This window comes from Poecilia mexicana, unplaced genomic scaffold (genome assembly GCF_051168715.1).
Source record: "Poecilia mexicana isolate PSO_F unplaced genomic scaffold, ASM5116871v1 scaffold_1, whole genome shotgun sequence".
Taxonomy (NCBI): Eukaryota; Metazoa; Chordata; class Actinopteri; order Cyprinodontiformes; family Poeciliidae; genus Poecilia; species Poecilia mexicana.
In genome coordinates, this window is record NW_028263370.1 from 12316612 (window position 1) to 12334552 (window position 17941).

The following is a 17941-nucleotide window of genomic DNA, read 5'->3' on the forward strand; positions in this document are numbered from 1 at the left end:
TCCAATGTTTTGCATATGGGCAACTCAAAATCATTTAAATAATAATAAAAAACAAACAGTTTGTTGAATACTCTTTCCGGTCCTGCTCTTGGTGTTTTATTAATCAGTCACATTCCCCTGTGCTGCATTGTTTAAAGTATGATGTGTTCTCTGTCCTGCGCTCTGCGAATACGATGCATGAGAATCATTTGGCGTGAGTTTGGTGATGCTGTGAATAGAGAGATGAAGTGCGGTCTCTGCAGGGCCGCTTTGTGTTGTTTTCGCCGCCGTTTCTGCTTTGTAGGAGACGGTTTGTTGTGTTTCTATGGTTTGAAGAGAAGAGGAGGTGCAGAGGTCAAAAGGGGAGGGAGGAAAAGTGAGAGAGAATGAGAGAGAGGATGAGGGAGGTTGAGAGAGAGAGAGAGAGAGAGAGAGAGAGAGAGTATCAAAGCATGACTAAAAGCTGAACTTGATCCACAAACAGTACCAGAAGAGTAGAGCTCTTGTTAGGTTCTGATGAAACGCTCTGTTTCAATTTCACCAGGGGAAGCGGTGTAACAATTTGCATTTGTTTAATTTAGGCAGACTATAATCAGAATTTATGAGTAAAAACTATACAAGTTTAACAATTAGAATCTGCTTAAAGAAATTTGTGAAACTCTCAACCTTTCTTTAAATTTACCACTCCAACTCAAGGTGTCAATCTCAAACTGACAAATATCTACAATGCAAGCACAAGAAAAATAGGCTCATAATTATGACATATTACATTACAGAAATTATGATAATCTTTTCAGGTCTGTTCTTAAAAAGTTGGAATGTGAACACTTTAACTTTGCAACCTCAGCTTAGATGTGCCGTTTCGAAGCGATGATTCCCTTGGGGTTATTAAGAAGCTCCTCTTGTTACAGCAGTTTTGACTTCAGCACCAATGTTGCCAAAGTTAACTTTGCTTACATTTTATAGGCTTTTTCAATTCCAACCCATATGCATTAACTTTTACTGAGTGAATGCATATGTACCCATAGAAGCGTTTTAGCCCTACTTTTTCTGCTGGACTTTGAATACCAATATCTTTAACCCATAGTGAAATAACATTATTTATCAATAAATAATTCATTTACGTTACATTCACAAACTAATGTGCTTGATTTGAATGTAAATATTCCTAATGGCTAACGTTTAATTCTTTCCAAAAGTCCTTTTTATAGTGCAGTGAGAGCCACAGGTTAAGGCACGTGCAGCTTCTGCTCACAGGTCACAGTCTGGCTCCAGAAGACTTGAGGGAAACAGCTGCTGCACGCAGGGGGAACCTCATGTAGGGGGGTCGCAACTTAGGCATTCAGTGATGACATGGCAGACACTACTATGTGTGTTAGGCTCACTGTTTTCACCCCCCCTCCCCAAAAAAGGTCTTTGAATTAGTTAGCCTTAACATTCATTTTTATTTGTAGAACTTTTATTTTTAAAGGCAAACTTAGAGATGCTATTTTTCAAAATTTCAGAGATCACTTTTAGGTTCAAATAGGTTTAGATGCATTTTTGTTCTTTTCTTCCCTTTTTGTCACATCCTCAAGATGCAATTTTCTGTGCGTGCTGCACTGTAAAAACGAATTTTGGTGGTTAGTTAATGTTAGCCTTAGAAGTTGTTAAATTTCTATTTAAGCATATTAATTTCTAAATATAATGTGTTGAATATTTGTAAAACAAAAATTGTACTAAAACATCTGATTAGAAAGAAACGGTATAGTTCCCTCAGCATACTCTCATTGGTTATGTGCGTGACCAGCAGAGAGCAATATGGCTAATATGTGTATTATTAATTAATAAAGAGAAAATTAAGTACCATAACACTTATGACTAAGAAAGTTTCAAAGTTTAAAATTGTATCTTCCACTAAACTGCTTAGCGACAGTGCTAATGCTAATGTCAGACTTGCTAGCAAGCCAAGCATCTTATACCTGAGACAAGTGGCCAATGAATGTTAGCTACAGGGAAAGATTTACATACAACTTAGAGCAGATTTTAAAATAATTACGAATATTTAATCCCTTAATGACAAACCAATTGTGTGTTTTTTTTAAATGGATGACAAATCAAATGAAAGTCTTTGCAATTTGTCTGAATTAAACAATTTTATACTTTTACCTGTACAATAATTTCTACTGATAAACGTGGATGTAAACTTGCCAAAATAACATATTTGCGTATTGTGAGGCCAGTTCATTAGTTCAACTTTAACACTGTTTTATCAGAGCTGCGCAGGAGAGAATGGCTTTATTTCATCCTTTTTGTTTGTGTTTATCCTCAAAATAGGGGGCATTTTTATGATATTGTCTTATCGGATAACTGAATAAAAAACAAACAATTGTAGTATTTTATATATCTTCTCTCATAACAATGGAACAGAAATTAATCCTTATTTTTTCACGCCAATACGAATAAATGCACAGTTTGGTTTCATTTTTGTGTTATTTTTTTAATGTCAAATGTTTATTTATTCATTTTTATTCTGACATAGAATTTTCCTTCCTGTCTTTTGTTAGTACTCTCAAAACTGCATGAGCGCATCCTCCACACCTTTCGCATTTTACGTGTGGTTGTTCCTCTGTGCTCTGCTGCTGCAGGTTATTTTTGTATAGAATGTGTGACTGATATAGAGGACTTCCCACGGTGTGTTATCCCGCCGGATTAAAAAGAAAAAAAAAGAAAAGAGATAAAAAAAAAAAAACTACACACACGCACCTCAGAGCTAGAACGAATCATGTTTCCTCTTCCGCGCCATTTCACCAGAAGCCAATGATCCGCAGGGCTGACGGTGAACCAGCGGAGCTAAAGTTATATATGTCAGAGCGCGGAGACGGTTTAAAACGATTACACCTTAAAAAATGTCAAAGGTAGGGAGAGAAAGAGGTCGTGGGGAATCGAGTGTGACGCGTGGAAATGTTGTTGCGCGACTCTGGATGTGCGCCTCTCTCCCTTCAGTGTGTGTGCTGCTGCAGCTGCTGCTTGTGCGTAAAAAGGCCCAAAGTTCAGCTCAGCAGGGAATATGCTGCACCTTGTTTGTGTCTCTGCGCCAAATAAAAGTTTCCCTTAAACATTCAGCCATGTTCAGACAGTTTTTTTTTACTGAAAAGGTTGCTCTTAATGTTTTGGAGTTTTAAAAAAAATATTATAAGGTTTTATGCCTTTTTGCGTAGTTCACGTGAATGAGCTCCCGATTATAGATTTAGGGGGGAAATTGTCTGCAGCGAGTAACATATATGTAAAGAAAAAAAATCTATTCCAGGTAATTGTGATGATAATGAGCTGAATTTCATAATCACGTATTGTAATGGTAATGAAGGTATGGTGAATATTAAACGTGCAAGGCTGTGGCCTATACGTTGGTGAGCAGATGTAGAAATCTACTTTGTACAAACTCGTAAAAAAGGATAGATTTTAATCAGGCTGAGTCAAACTTTACAACCTGATGAAAATAATTGTAATCGCGCAAACACTTGACGTTTTAACTCGTAATTGCTGCTGTTCCCCCCCCTTCCTCCATCGTCACATTTATTTATTTATTTATTTATTTATGCCTGTTAATACATGTGAAGTTTTCCACAGTATCACAAAATAGTCTTAAATGTTTTTTGGAGTGCCACTTTTAAGATTACAAGCAGTCCTTTTCTTGTTAATCTTTTTGGAGATGCTCTATGCTTCTACACTATTTCTACAGCAGTTTAATATCCTGTTTCTGTCCCAGACATAATTATTTTCCAAAATCAGGTTGAAAAAAAAAGAAAAAAAAAAGGAAATGCAGAATAACATTACAGTCCACCTTTAACACGCCAGCCACATCTATCTAGCTACTGTTTGTTCAAGTAAATTTGCTTCATCAGTATTCTTGGAGGCAACTATACCAAACAGCTTTCAGTCAAAAGTCATTTACAGATCCACCCTCTTATTTTCTTTCTGGCTTTTTTTCTCCCTCTTTCACGATAGAAAATATTGAGAAAAGGTGAGAAGCTGCGGTGTTTTGTTTGCCATTTCTCTGTGGCTGTATTTTTAAGTCGTCAGGCCGTGACGAGGCAGATGAGAGATGAGAGAAGGACACTGAGGAATGTAGCAGGAAGAAAAAGACAGAGAGTCCTAATGGAGCTTATTTTCTGGATGGGGGAGTTCCAATATATTCTGCTTTATCTTAGTAATTTTTTCTTCTTCTCCTTTTTCAGAAACAGTGAATCAATCAAACATTTAAGGAGGTGGCGGACTCCTATAAGTCAGCGCCCATAAAGGGTAAATAAATAAAATACAACAGGGATGCATAATGACCCCCTGGGTCTCTCCTGGCTGGCTCTGCCTCTCTCTGATTCAGACGGATGAAAATGAAGCTGCTTCCTCTGCCAACACCTTCCTCTCTCCAGAGACGGTTTTGGGAGAAAGACTCCTAAAAACCCAAACCCCTAATTTGGCAAGATTTTGGTGTCTAATTTGCAACAATACCCACTGAGCAGGACACTGTTGATTGAATTCCTGCAAGAAAGTAATGTATTTGTTGGGCTTGGACATAAACTCACTCAAATATAGGAAAATGTATAACAGGACGCAGAGTAGAATAGAAATACTATAGAAATCTATAAAGTTGTCTTAGGTGATGGTTGAGCGTTTATTTTCAGAAAGCCAATAACTAAATAGAGCATGTTGCAGAATGTTCTTTATTTGACGTCACAATATGTATTGCACACTGTTGATGACATAAATGGCAGTAAATACAGCATCTTTCAGTAGTATTCATCTATATATTTTCCTACTTTTAATCAAGTTAAAGTCACAGACTTCGAAGGTTTTCTGGGAGCTTCTTAGTGATAGTCCAACTCAAAGAAACTCATAATCACAAAGTGAAAGTAAACTTATGATTTCTCTATTTTTTTTTTTAGAATAATAATACTGGGCCTTGCATTTGTATTCAACTCCCTTTACTCTGATGAATAAGGTCTTACTTGGCATACAGCTAACAGTTTGTTTAAATCACAAATAAATTTAAATGTTAGAGTTTTTCATTAAAAATGCTATTTATGGGCATTTGAAATGTGCTTAAAACAAGTTTGCAAACAAATTTGATGTTTGGGAAGTGGGGGATATTATTTGTATTATGTAACTATGTTACCATCAGTTGCTATAAAATTGCTGTATATGTCAAGCATAACGAAGCAGAATTAATTTGACTTGCAATCTGATGCCTCTCTCTCTCTCTTCTTAAAGAGACGGAGGTTCTTTCTGACACTATGCCTCACAACAGTACTTCTCATTATACCGTTTCCAACCTTTCTTATATGGAAGTTGGATCGAGAAGTAGTTTGTAAGATAATCTTAGTAGACACGCTGTTCCACTAAGTTTTTGGTAATTGCTGCTGCTGCTGCTGCTAGTCTGGAGGAGCTGAGAGGGAGGTTGTTCTGAGAGGCAATGCTTGACTTGAGATTGCAGCTCTCCTCTGAGTAAATAGGCGGTGCTTTGTGAGAACAAACTTTTGGGCATTTCCAACGGTTGCCATGGGAGATTCAAGGATTTCTCAAACATGCATGAAAGAATGAAAGCAACACTCCAAGTTTTGATGAGGGAATAACATTCTAATATGATATGAAGCAAAAAAGAGTTTATTTTGCATAATATCTCCCCTCCTTTAAGGTCTGTGTTTTCAATGAGAAGTCAAGTGTTCTTGGGCTCCCCCTGTTGGCCTGAGGGCTGTAAGCAGCTTATTAGTTTGCTTATTCCTTAGGCCGGCTGTGATCATACAGCTGCTGATAAGCAAATGCCTTTATAGGATGCGTATGCTTCTGCGTTAGCCCCTATCAGTATTTATAGGTTTGGAAAATAAATTTCAAACATATAATCCCCAATACCTTAACCCTCTAAAAAATGTGAGAGTCTGAACGCCTAATACCAACAGTCAATACACAGATAAGTGAATAAATAGTTATCTGGAGGCTTTTTGTGGGTCACAAGTCATTCCTCTCCATCTCCTCACAAAGCAAGGCGTATTTTTCATGCCCTGGCCCAGATAGAAGGGGTGAAAGGAACCATTTCATTTACTCTTATCTGAGAAAGAAGGAGAATGGTTGGGTAAGGGGCGGGGGGAGACTTCAGCGCAGATACCTGTGGTGAGGAGGACTTAGCGCAGCAGGCTTCTATAAACGACCTGCAGAAAATCTGCTTTTATTCGCTGAGAGGTTTCGGGAAATAATAATGAGGGCAGGAGGGAAAAGGAATAATGTCCTTATACAGCCATAAAGGATTCACACAGAGTGTTTGAGAGTGTAAAAAGATTTGTCCATGTAGGTCAGCAGACTCTTTACAGCACGCTCTCTATGCTGAATGGGACTGGCAGAGATTTTGTGATCATTCCCTTTAAACTCCCAGAAATCAGTCACAGTAAATAAGTGGATTTCTCCTTTATAATGAAACAGTTGGTCCAGCGGCGCCCTGTTGGCTCGAGGGTCAGAGTGTTGGTCGAGGAGCTTTGTTGCATGATGTTTTTTACTCCCTCCTAATTAAAGGCATAACATCAGTTGTGGTTTTTGCATGAATGTTCCCAAAACTAGGTCTTACGCTTTATAAAAGTGATGATGTTTTGTGAAAAAGATTCAAACTACGTGTGTCCACAGACAACTCAGTGAGGTGAGCCCTGTCGTCCAGATCACTGCCACTGAACAAAATGCACCTGTCTTGGAAGAAATAAATGCCCGTTTTCTTAGAACAGACTCATATCTTTGAACATTGTTGGTAAGTTTTCATATAAAAATTGATACTGAGAAAAAGGGGACAAAAAACAGAGCATTATTGGATGCTTAGTGAAAACGCTATTCATGTATGATGGTGACAATGCTTGCATAGTTAAACATTATTGTCTGCTCAGACTGTATGACAACAAGGATATTTAATTAATGCCATGTGTCTACAGGCAGTATTACCAATTGCAATGAATGTTTTGCAGGAATATTTTAAACAAAGCTGTAAGGATTAATATACATCATGTTGGTTTTGATGTTCAGAAATGCTTTTTTTCACTTTGCTTTATAATCTTGAGCAGTTTCTGTCCATCTACATGTCTGTATGAGAATATCTTAACAGTCAGAGCAAACTAGATCAAGATCATTTGCTCCAGCTGAAAAAAGGCCAAGTTCTGAGTCTAGTTCCCCTTTTGCACCTGCGATTTTAAGTGTGAGTTTATGAAAGATTTTCACTACGTCTTATACATTTATCATGGTTTAAAGGCATGATTGTAAAATTGTCTCAAAGGATGCAGTTACATTTATTTAAAACAGAAAAGCAACAATTATTTATACTGCTTCTAACATAACATGTAGACAGTTACAATTTTTTTTTATCGCTAGTTTAATTTTGATTCACTTTTTATTGCTCTGCTCTACAAACTTTAAAACAGGCATAACTAGCTGATGTCAGCTGACTAAATAGTCAGGCTGTCTGCTGTTGTCAGCTGCTTTACAGACATCTCACCCACACTGTAGTGCTGAAACAAAAGTTATTAATAAATCCTTTGGATCCAGGTAACTACTGTCTCATTGGGTTAAAATCTGTTTCCCAAGAGAGACACTGCCACAAAGGCAACACGTGAAACAAATAAAAGAAAACAAAGTAAACACAGCTAAAGCAGTAAACAGTCGGACCCTGATAATAAGAATAAGAGTGCTTGGCGAGTCCTTGGTACCCACACCATGACTGTCCTTGTTTTTCATGATTGGAAAACATTTCCACATCATGTTTGTGAGGGAAAATATTAGGGCCTTATTTCAGCCATCTTACTGGCAGTGCATAGCAGTGGGTGCAGGAAGAGCAGCGGTGCGTTACTCCATGCTCTGCACAAAGTGAGAAAACTCGGTTCCCTAAAGCACTTTCTCTGAAATCTTAAAGAGGGAGTTTAACTGTAGAGGAAGTAGGAATGGAAACTTCAGCAGAACTAGGTACAACTGTTCTGTACCTTAATTAACCATCTGATGCTCACTGTATTTAATTGTGATATTTAGCAAACTAGTTATTTTTGATGACAAAAAAGGCTTTCTGTTGCCAAATCGTCTCATATTTTCTTGAAAGATAACAAGATGATAACATTTCATCACTGAGCCTGGGGTGAGAGTAGCTCTGAGAGGAATGGCATAAACAGATACCTCTCGCTTTCTCCAGATACATTACCGCCTTTTGTCCAGAGTGATTGCTTTTCAAATTGTGCTGGTGTCTGCTTAATGAGCCCTCTTACATCTAAAAAGACGAAGCGGTAAGGTTAGAGCCAGCCCGTCCTTATTAGACGTGTTTGTAGAGTTGTGTTTCACATATTGACTTATTTATGTTAGAGGTGGAGAAACGATGTATCTTTACATTTATTTTTCCTCGTACTGATGATGAGAAGACGAAGGCAAGGCGGCCGGTTCACGGGACGGCCTGCTGTTTCAGGCGCTACCCCTGCTGGGGTTATGTGTTTAAAATCTATTACCCCCACAGCTAGGATTAGTGTCTGTGTGTAAAGAAGAGAGTGCGTGTGTGTTTCCCCTAAAGACGTAATCACTATGGTAATACAAAAGCTAGTGGATTAAACGGTGGGGAAAGTTGATTTACACTTTGCCTTTGGTGGGATTCATGTGTACATACAGTACAAACACAAACTCGGAGGTTGCAGAGAGAGGGAATGTGGTTTTTTTATCCCCAGGTTTGGCAGAACAATGTTGACATCTCAGGTCATTATTTTTAAATCTAGTCCAGAGTAAAGAGCCTGTATATGTTTACTGTGAAGTTTGGAGATGTAATCATGGGCAACATGTGCTTCAGAGTTCACTCTGATTTATTGTTGAACTGCTTAGAAAGTTTTTTTTTTAAACTTAATAGAAAAAAATTATAAGTATGATATAAATTTATCTAATAAGCACATTTGATTGATTTTTGTTTTATTTATTTTTTTTAGCTAATAGCTATGGTACATAAAATAAATCCTGCTTCCAGGAGGTTTTTCAATTACCTTAAGCTGCAGCTTGTCTTTTCTTCTACTCTAGTGTATTTCAGCCTTGCTTTTTGTTTTTATCTATTTCCTGCTTTACTTTCATCCCTGCCTCCCTAGAGGGGAATATTACCAGCATCTTCTGCTGTGGGGCCGAGCCGAGGCCTTGGTCAATAATTAATTGAAATCCCTTCACTTAATTGCCATCTTTGCTTAGCTTGCCCCTTGGTGAAATTGGAAAAAGTTGCTTTTGTGGAGCAGAGCAACTGATACTCTTTTGCTTTGCAGGATAAATGAGAGATGTAGTGCAGATCAGATGCATTAAAAAACGACTCCGGTTTGGAGGGCGATACCTGGGCTGCTGCCATCCAGAATTGATTAAGTTTTTCTCCTTGGATCAAATTTGGACTATCGTTTTGGATTTTAACAAACACATGCTAATGAAGTGAAGGTTACAAAAAGTATTACATTTAATTTATTCATTAGGATGATTTGCAATAAGAAGCTAAGAAAACAAAAAAAGTGACCAGGCAGGTGTAGGTTGCTACATGATCATTTATGACCAATAATCTTTACATCACAGTAACTGGTTTTGGTAACACTTTATTTGAAGGGGGGTGAATAAGACTGACATGACACTGTCATAACACCTGTCATGAACATGAATAAGCCTTCATGAATATTTATGACTGTTGTCATAAAGCGTCATTCGGTAAATTATGACACTTTTAATACAAAGTTGACATTATTCAAAATGTCTTTGTTATGACAACTTGACATTAACCAAGAAATCATTACTGATATAAATTTGTTATAAAAGTATTACTGATTGCACTTTAAAAATTAGGTAACTTTATGTTATTAAAGGTAAAGTTTAAACAGTAATGACGCTTTAAGACAACAGTCATAAATATTCAAGAAGGCTTATTCATGTTCATGACAGGTGTTATGTCATGTTTCTGAAAGTGTCATGACAGTCTTATTCACCCCCCTTCAAATAAAGTGTTACCCTGGTTTTTCTTTTCTTAAACATGTTAACAGGAAAAATAATTCATCTGATGATGCTACAGATGTTAGAGGGATGGGTGTAAAAATAAGTTCATATTTCTACCCACTCCTTTGAACGTTTAAATATATTTTACTACTATTCCTTTTGTGTTTGGTATGCTTTTGTTTAAGATTTATTTTGTTTGTATATAACTTTGCTTATGCTTCTATTAAACTACTTTTATAAAGTCAAACCAAACCAAAGACTTATTTTAAGAGATAAACAAATAAAATTCCTTTCAACAAATTACGTACATTTTTTGGCATGTAATTGAAATTACTTGTTGAAAGTTTGGTAAGTTTAAAAGGTAATTAGGATCAGATACTTAATGAAATTAACAAAACTCCAGTCAATGCTTTACATTTTGTACTTTAATTCTAATTAGTTTAAATATAATTATATTCAAATAATTTATTTAATCACTTACACATCTAATGCTGAACTTTGGATGTAGTTTGTTTTTTAGTTCATATGGTTAATAAACAACAAAACAATAGAATACATTTAGATTTTCTCAATAAAGAGAAATTTCCCTGTTATCAAATCTTCCTTACAGTTGATTTGTCTTCCACATTAAAAAGAACAGAACTGGTTGCTAATTAGCACACGAAACATTCCTGAAACAGTAGTAAACCTTTTAAAGCTATCCTCATAGCATCACAACTGTGACGCGACTTTCATTTCCAAACTTTATGATGCTCAGCACTGCAGGACGTTTGACTTCAACTCTGTCACTGAACTAAATAAAGTATAAAATGTTCTCAATATAGCAATGTGTTTTCCAGATCTGTTCTAGCGAGGTGCTTTTGTAACCCAATGGTTAAATGCGGACAATAAACCACTTTATTTTGGTAACTACCTAAACATTTTGACTAGAACTGAACTGAAGCTCCTGATTCAGTCAAGTGTTGATCTTGTTTGCTTTGTGTGAAGTTCACTGAACAGTAAGGCTATGTTTATATGGATTGTATTGTGCTGTAGAGAAAGTTTCCAGAATTTAAGTTTTTATCCATTAAGCAGTAGCACTTACGGCAAAGTTGGACTTGCTAGCACTCTGAACTTCTTAATCTTGATGCAGTTGCTGCCGTGTGAGTCAGGAAAAATTTAAGTTTACTGTCATTTCAATTACACGTTCTGACTTTGTTACATGACAGAACAAATTAGATCAACAAAATTACATAAAAATAGTTAGAATTTAAATAATTCAGTCCAGTAAGAGCATTTGAAACTTTGGTTGACATCATTTAGCTCTCAATCAATTTCACCTCAGATACACTTGTTTTAAATCTAACCAATGATACAAATTGTTTCAAGGATTTTATTGCTTGAATTAAAAATGGTTGTTTTGTCAGGTTATTAAATGCACTCTACTGGAAATCTTTTTTTTTTAAATCACCACTCCATCTTCAATCCACATGCTGTCATTCACATTTGAAAACATTTCTCTCGTCTTTTTTTTTTGTAAAACTCATATCTTTAACAATCCAGCTCTTAAGACCCCCATAACCAAACCACTGACTTTCCTCTGCCTGTGTCACTCGTCTGCATCCTTGCTGTTAACCCTCTCAGACTCTTGCGGTCTCTTTTCCAGGACATGGCGGCGTGAACCAGCTCGGAGGCGTGTTTGTAAACGGCAGACCCCTTCCAGACGTGGTCCGACAGCGAATAGTGGAGCTCGCCCATCAAGGGGTTCGACCCTGCGACATCTCGAGGCAGCTGCGGGTCAGCCATGGATGCGTCAGCAAGATACTGGGCAGGTAAAAGACAAACATGCCAGCACAATACTGATGACGTTCACTGCTGCCCTTTTTGTGGCTAGACACTGGGAGAAAATGTGTGCTTTTATGGAAGAGAAGCAGAAAGTGTCTGCATTTAAGCATTGTCCCTTTACAAGTACAAAGTGAACATGAACATGGCTGGTTATTATTTGTGCTGTAGTCACATCTTGTGTTGGCATTTTAGAGTTTGAGAAATCAACGCACAGACACAATCACACTCTTTAGCTTTTCATAAAAAACCTTGAATTGAATTCAGTTTTTATTCCAGTACTGGAAAAGTTGAACAAAGTCTGAAACTTGTTAGTGCTCTAAACAATTTTAAATAAATGAAAATGAAGCATTTCTACATTACAGTTTACTCTTGTAAGTAGTTGGCAGTGTTGTTAAGCTTCCAATAAACAACGACCGGTCCAGCTTTAAGCCACACCATAATTTTTGAAAAACTCCTTAACTCAGAATCCTTCCTGCACCATCCCTCCAACATCTAAACATTTTATTTATTTATTTTTTTTGTGAAACTGTTAGATCTTACACAATTTTAGTTTGTAACTTCTGCTTTACATTCTAGTTGATGTGAGCTTGTTGGTGGAGAAGCTGACTGGTCAATTTTCTAAAACTTCTTTCTTCTTCAGCACACATAAGCTGTATTTTCAGCCATGTTGGCCTTCAGTTTCGCTTGCCTCCACCTTTTCACCTTCCCCCTCTCGCCTCTGTGTCCCGTAAGTCTTCCCTGACGCTTCTCAGTTTTGTGAATCTTCTCACCTCCCTTTTCTCTCCTTCCTCTGTGTGTCTGTCTGGCTTTTCAAAGCTAAATTCAAGAGCAAATCCCTGCTCGTTCCGTCCCCCACAAGAGAAAAAAAAAGGCAGACAATGGGAAAAAGATTCATCACTTTTTTTCTTTTTTCTTTTTTCTTTTTTTGAATTAGCATCAAAATGAAAGTGGTACAATATTTCTGAACCGCCACCAACCAAAAAAAAAAAGTGAGAAAGGTGAAGAATGGAATAAATGGAAGAACAATCAGAAAGGAAAAAGGCGTGTTAAGAGAGTGGAGTGCTGCAAGAAGAAAAATGAATGAGAGACATAGAGACCATTTGTGGGGACAGAGGGGAAGGATTAGCAACAGCGACCCTCAGCTATATCAAAAAATGTGTTGCTCATTGTTCTCTCATGCCTCCCTTTCCCTTTTTCTGTCTTTCCCTCTCTATCTCTTTCTTTCTTCCCCTCTCCTGGCCATTCAACTCACTGAAGCGTTACTGTGAGGGGGAGGAGAAGGGACCGAGGGATGGATGGAAGGAGGGAGGGCTGTTTTATCCTCTCCTCTCTGTCTCTCTGGTGCCAGCAGAACAAAAACACCAACTCTACCACCCTGTGCGTGTCTCTGAGTGTGTGTGTGTGTGTGTGTGTGTGTGTGTGGGGGTGTGTGTGTGTGTGTGTGTGTGTGTGTGTGTGTGTGTGTGTGTGTGTGTGTGTGTGTGTGTGTGTGTGCGTGCGCGTGTGCGTGTGTGCGAGCAAGTGAGTGAGTGCGTCGGCTCATCGTTGAGCAGGATATCAATAACCGAGCTCGTTTATTCACCGATGATTCAGCTGTGAATAATTTAAATCGTTTTCCATTTGAAAATAGATTGTTTTTTTCTCCTTCAGCTGTGTTTATGCTCCAGCTGTGAGGAGTCAAAAAGTGCAACACACACAGGGGGAGAAAGACAAGGAGGCACACATTTACAGCAACTCGCATCTTCACGGAAAGGATTACTCCACCGTACAGTGGAGGGAGAGCAGCAGGTTTAAGACTGACTGACAGCTTGCAGCCACGCAAAGCACCCCTCGCCCCCTCCGCACACACACACACAAACACACACAAGCATTTTTTTTTTAAATTTTTTCTTCTGCAAACTGAGTGGCGCACTAGCTGTGCTTCCATCTCCCGCCCTCCTGCCCTTTCTGCATGCAAATACATTCATGAAATAGCCATGGTGGACACTAAACGCTTCAATTTTTTCTATGCGGGGAAAACAGGAGCCGTTCAGCAGATCGAGTCAGGCATCAGAAGCATTGTGTCACGGCTGTTTGAGAGGGATACAGTCGCATTAAACAATTTAGCTGACACAGATATCTCAATGTAAATCAGACAGATGCAGCATTATGTAACAAGCTGAAAGTGTTTGATGTCATTCGCAGAATACAACAGAAGAAAGGCTGTAGGGTTAATAAATGTTAGTTAAAACTTTACTCACTGCATCAAATTAATTTAAAAACGATAAACACGATGATTTGATCATGATAGTGCTGCAGAGCCTCACAAAAATATTCATGCTTCTTCATCTTTCTCACTGTTCATCTACTGATTTCAATTTGGACCCCTTTTTTATGAACTGGCTGACTCCTACATGTAATTGCTTGTGGTGCATAAAGGGGTTGAATACGAATGCACTCCACACTTTTCAGATTTGTATCTCTACAAAATATCTATCCTTCCATTTCATTATTTCCACTTCTTAAAATATGTTGAAGTTTCCTGGAAAGTAACTGGAGTCAATGAGTGCACAGATGAGAAATGACGACGGGTGTTTTTTAATAGATAAACATATTTTTTTTCTTATAATTAAAGATAGCTGATTAAAAGGCTTTGTCTCTATTTTTATTTCGACAAGGTCTTCATAATATCTGATAATGAAATATCTTTCATCCATTTATCCAGTTCTGGTGGTTTGATTCAAAATTACCAGTTTTAGACAGATTCCATGCAGATATTTAGCCAGTTGGTAAAAAAAAAAAAAGTTTTCTGTCTAAGGAAATCCAACCAACTGATTTGAGTTACTGACTTTGCAAACTGAGCAAACATTTGGTGACAATGGAAATGGATAATGCCCCTGTAGCAATATGTCTGCTTTAATGGGGAAGGTAGCTAGTAGCAAGATGTAGCATCTCCAGCATTCATGCCATATTACATTTGCAATCAGAAGTTCAAAATGGTGAAACATCAACCGCTGAAGTCTTTAATTCTGACTGGGAAAATCAGAAGGTTTTCCATAATCCTGACCTAAAGATCCAACATGGCTGCAGCACCTGCAAAAGGCAATTGTAGCTGATTTAGAAAATAAATAATGTCTGATTGTGAAAGTTTAGCTGTACTGTTTGATCTTATAATATCCAGACTCCCTGTTATAGTCTTCTTCCACCCCCTGCCCCGCAACACCTCTCCCACACAGCGGTCATCTTTTTTCTTTCATTCATCCCCCCCTACAATGGCACGCCCCCCCCAGGGGGTGCACCCCACAGTTTGGGAACCACTAGAACAAGCCTCAAAATGAACTCTATCTTTGCTATCATGGGTGCTGATTCAGAGCAAGTCTGAAAATATAAGACAAAATTATCTTTTTTTATTATTATTGTTTGGCAACCTGAATGTTGTGTGCTCCCTCAATTAACCTTTTGTTGCTCCATCATCAACTTTGTCTACCAATCAGCTATTACACAGAGTGAATATGCGTAAGACAGAAGATAGTTTTTAAAATCAGTGATTTTAAAAAACTATTTCTTAAAATCTTTTATGTGCGGTGCCTTGAAGTACCATTACCTCTTGAACTTTTCCACATTTCTTCCCTTTAGAAGCACAAAGTTCAGTGTGCATCATCCTCAACATAGTCCACATCCTAAAACATGGTGGTGGAGCTACGCCAACCGGGGTGTGATAGGAAAGCTGATCAGCACTAAAGAGAAGAAGGGAAAACCTTGAAGAAAACCTGTTAGAGGCTGCAAAGACTTTTAGTTGTACAACAAAAGGTGGTTCAACAATGTAATGAGTAGAGGTGCTGAATTATAATTTATGTGTAACATCTTCTTCTACCTCACAATAATGCAGTGCATTCTGTTAATCTGTCATATAAAATTAACTAAGGGGTTTTGCAAAGCAGTGGAGCTCTTCACATAAACTCTGCCAACATGTTTTGTGTTCCTGTCTGTGCTTCAGGCAAACCTGTGCTTTTCCTTACAGGTACTATGAAACGGGCAGCATCCGCCCTGGGGTAATCGGGGGATCCAAACCAAAGGTTGCTACACCCAAAGTGGTCGACAAGATCGCCGATTACAAACGCCAAAATCCCACCATGTTTGCCTGGGAGATCCGGGACAGGCTCCTGGCCGAGAGAGTGTGCGACAACGACAGCGTTCCCAGCGTCAGCTCCATCAACAGGTGCCACAGTCTGTGCAGTGTGTGGGTCTGGGTATCAAACTGTAACAGCAGATTGTAGACGAAGCACGGAACAACATAAATGTTGTGTGTTTTATCTGTGTATCTTTTTCGGTGTGGGAGTGGAAGAGGGGGATTGCAAAGAGGGCCCCCAGCCTCCATATGTATGAAGTAGCCGCAGCTCAGTGGTTCTACACGATGCTACAATGACAACCCCTTTCCCCTGAGTGCACAGAGGGAGCGACAGAGGGAGGGATGGGGAAACAAGAGAAAGAACGAGAGAGCCAAAAAGGCAGACAAAGAGAAAAGGAAGGTGAAACAGATACAAAAGGGAAGAAAAGGGAAAATGGAGGAAAGGAAATGAGAGGAGAGGAAAAGGGGAGGAAAGGATGAAGAAGAAAAGAGGAAGAAAAGGCTTGCATGATCAACCAAGCAGGAAGTGTGAGGCCCCTCTGCCATGTCAGCCTGCCTAAGCCACTTCACACACACACACACACATACACACGCAAACACACACAGCTCTGCTCCCACGATGGTCATGTTCTCTCTGTCACTCAGGATCTCTCAAACAAGCCACTTCATACACACTAATATCTCCTCTCTTCTTCTGCAGGATCATACGGACTAAGGTTCAGCAGCAGCCTGGTCAAACGGGCTCGGTGTCGGCTCACAGCTTAGGTACGTTCCTCCATCACATTCTGGTTCCTTTAGCACTGAGATGTCGGCTGAGATGGCAGAAAGCAGAGACTCCAAATATATCAGCTTAGCAAAATGTCATCATTATTAGGGACGCAAGTAGAAACGCAAAGACTTTTTTGATGACCATAGGAATGGGTTTAAATTATTTCGGTGTTGTTAAGAGACACCTGAGCAAGTCAAGATATCTTCCTCAGCAGAAAAGTTAACTCTGAGTCTTACTGGAGGAGTAAAGGTAAAAGGTTAATCATGCTGTTAACACCTTTGTCTCCTTGTTTGCAGTACTAGTATATCATACTCTCAACATGAAATAGAACAGAAATATCCTTTATTGTAAGGGAAAATGTCTGTAAGAAGAGTTTTCTGTAGTGCTATTCATAAGAAACATGAAATTTCAGACACCTTTTCATGAGCTGCAGTGAAATTTCCTGATTCTTGGATTTGCTTCAAACTTGCCTATTTTATGAAGATATTTTGTGATAAACGCAAAGCATGATAATTAAGGAACACAAACTTGAAAATATTGCATACCTTTGTATTCAGCCTCCCAGAGTTAATACCCTGCAGACTTTGGTCTTTGACAGAAAGCTCAAACTCACTCAGACTGGATGGATGCTATCCATGAATATCAATTTGGAAGAAGTGCTGCAGTAGATTCTCAATTGGATTTATTTGCTCTGGCTGCAAGTATGAAGTCGTTGCCCATGTCAGGCTCAAGTCTTCTGCAGCCTCTAATCGGTTTTCCTGGCCCTATCCAAAGAAAAAGTGTCCTCACAGCGTGAAGTACAACCACCATGTTTCACCCTGGAGATGGTGTAATTACTGTGTTTATTTTGCCCCAGAGCATTTTGCATGTCGGCCAGTAGATTTAACTGTAGCACCTTCTTACACGTGTTTGCATCTTGGTAGCTTTGTGCTTGTGTATTTCTGGAGGGTGAATCGAACAGATCTCAGCGAGATGTTCAAGGTGCAGGAAGTTTTATAAACTAACATGAAAGCTTTTGGTTGTTATAGAAGAAAATGTGGACAAACTCAAGAGGCACTTACTTGTGCAAGATTCTGCATGTTCGATTGTGTCACAATAACATACAAGTAACAGGTAGAAAAACAATTAGATAAACAAGATGTTGAAGTTCACTGCTTCTACCCTGAATCTGCCACTTAGAGGCCCCATTAGAATAAAATAGACTAAAACAGAATTGACTTTATTGTGCCACAATGGGAAAATTTATGTGCAAACGCAACAAAGTAAAAGGCAATCAA

At 38.5% G+C, this 17941-nt stretch overlaps 1 protein-coding gene across 1 annotated transcript in view; it reads left to right on the forward strand.

The window, feature by feature from the left end:
- The window catches only part of pax5 (paired box 5), a 62187-nt gene that overhangs the window by 7931 nt on the left and 36315 nt on the right, over nucleotides 1-17941 (forward strand). The window contains exons 2-4 of the mRNA XM_014980900.2: nucleotides 11609-11774; nucleotides 15788-15985; nucleotides 16596-16660. Of these exons, the coding sequence (XP_014836386.1) occupies nucleotides 11609-11774; nucleotides 15788-15985; nucleotides 16596-16660 (429 nt within the window). The remainder of the gene's footprint in view (nucleotides 1-11608; nucleotides 11775-15787; nucleotides 15986-16595; nucleotides 16661-17941) is intronic.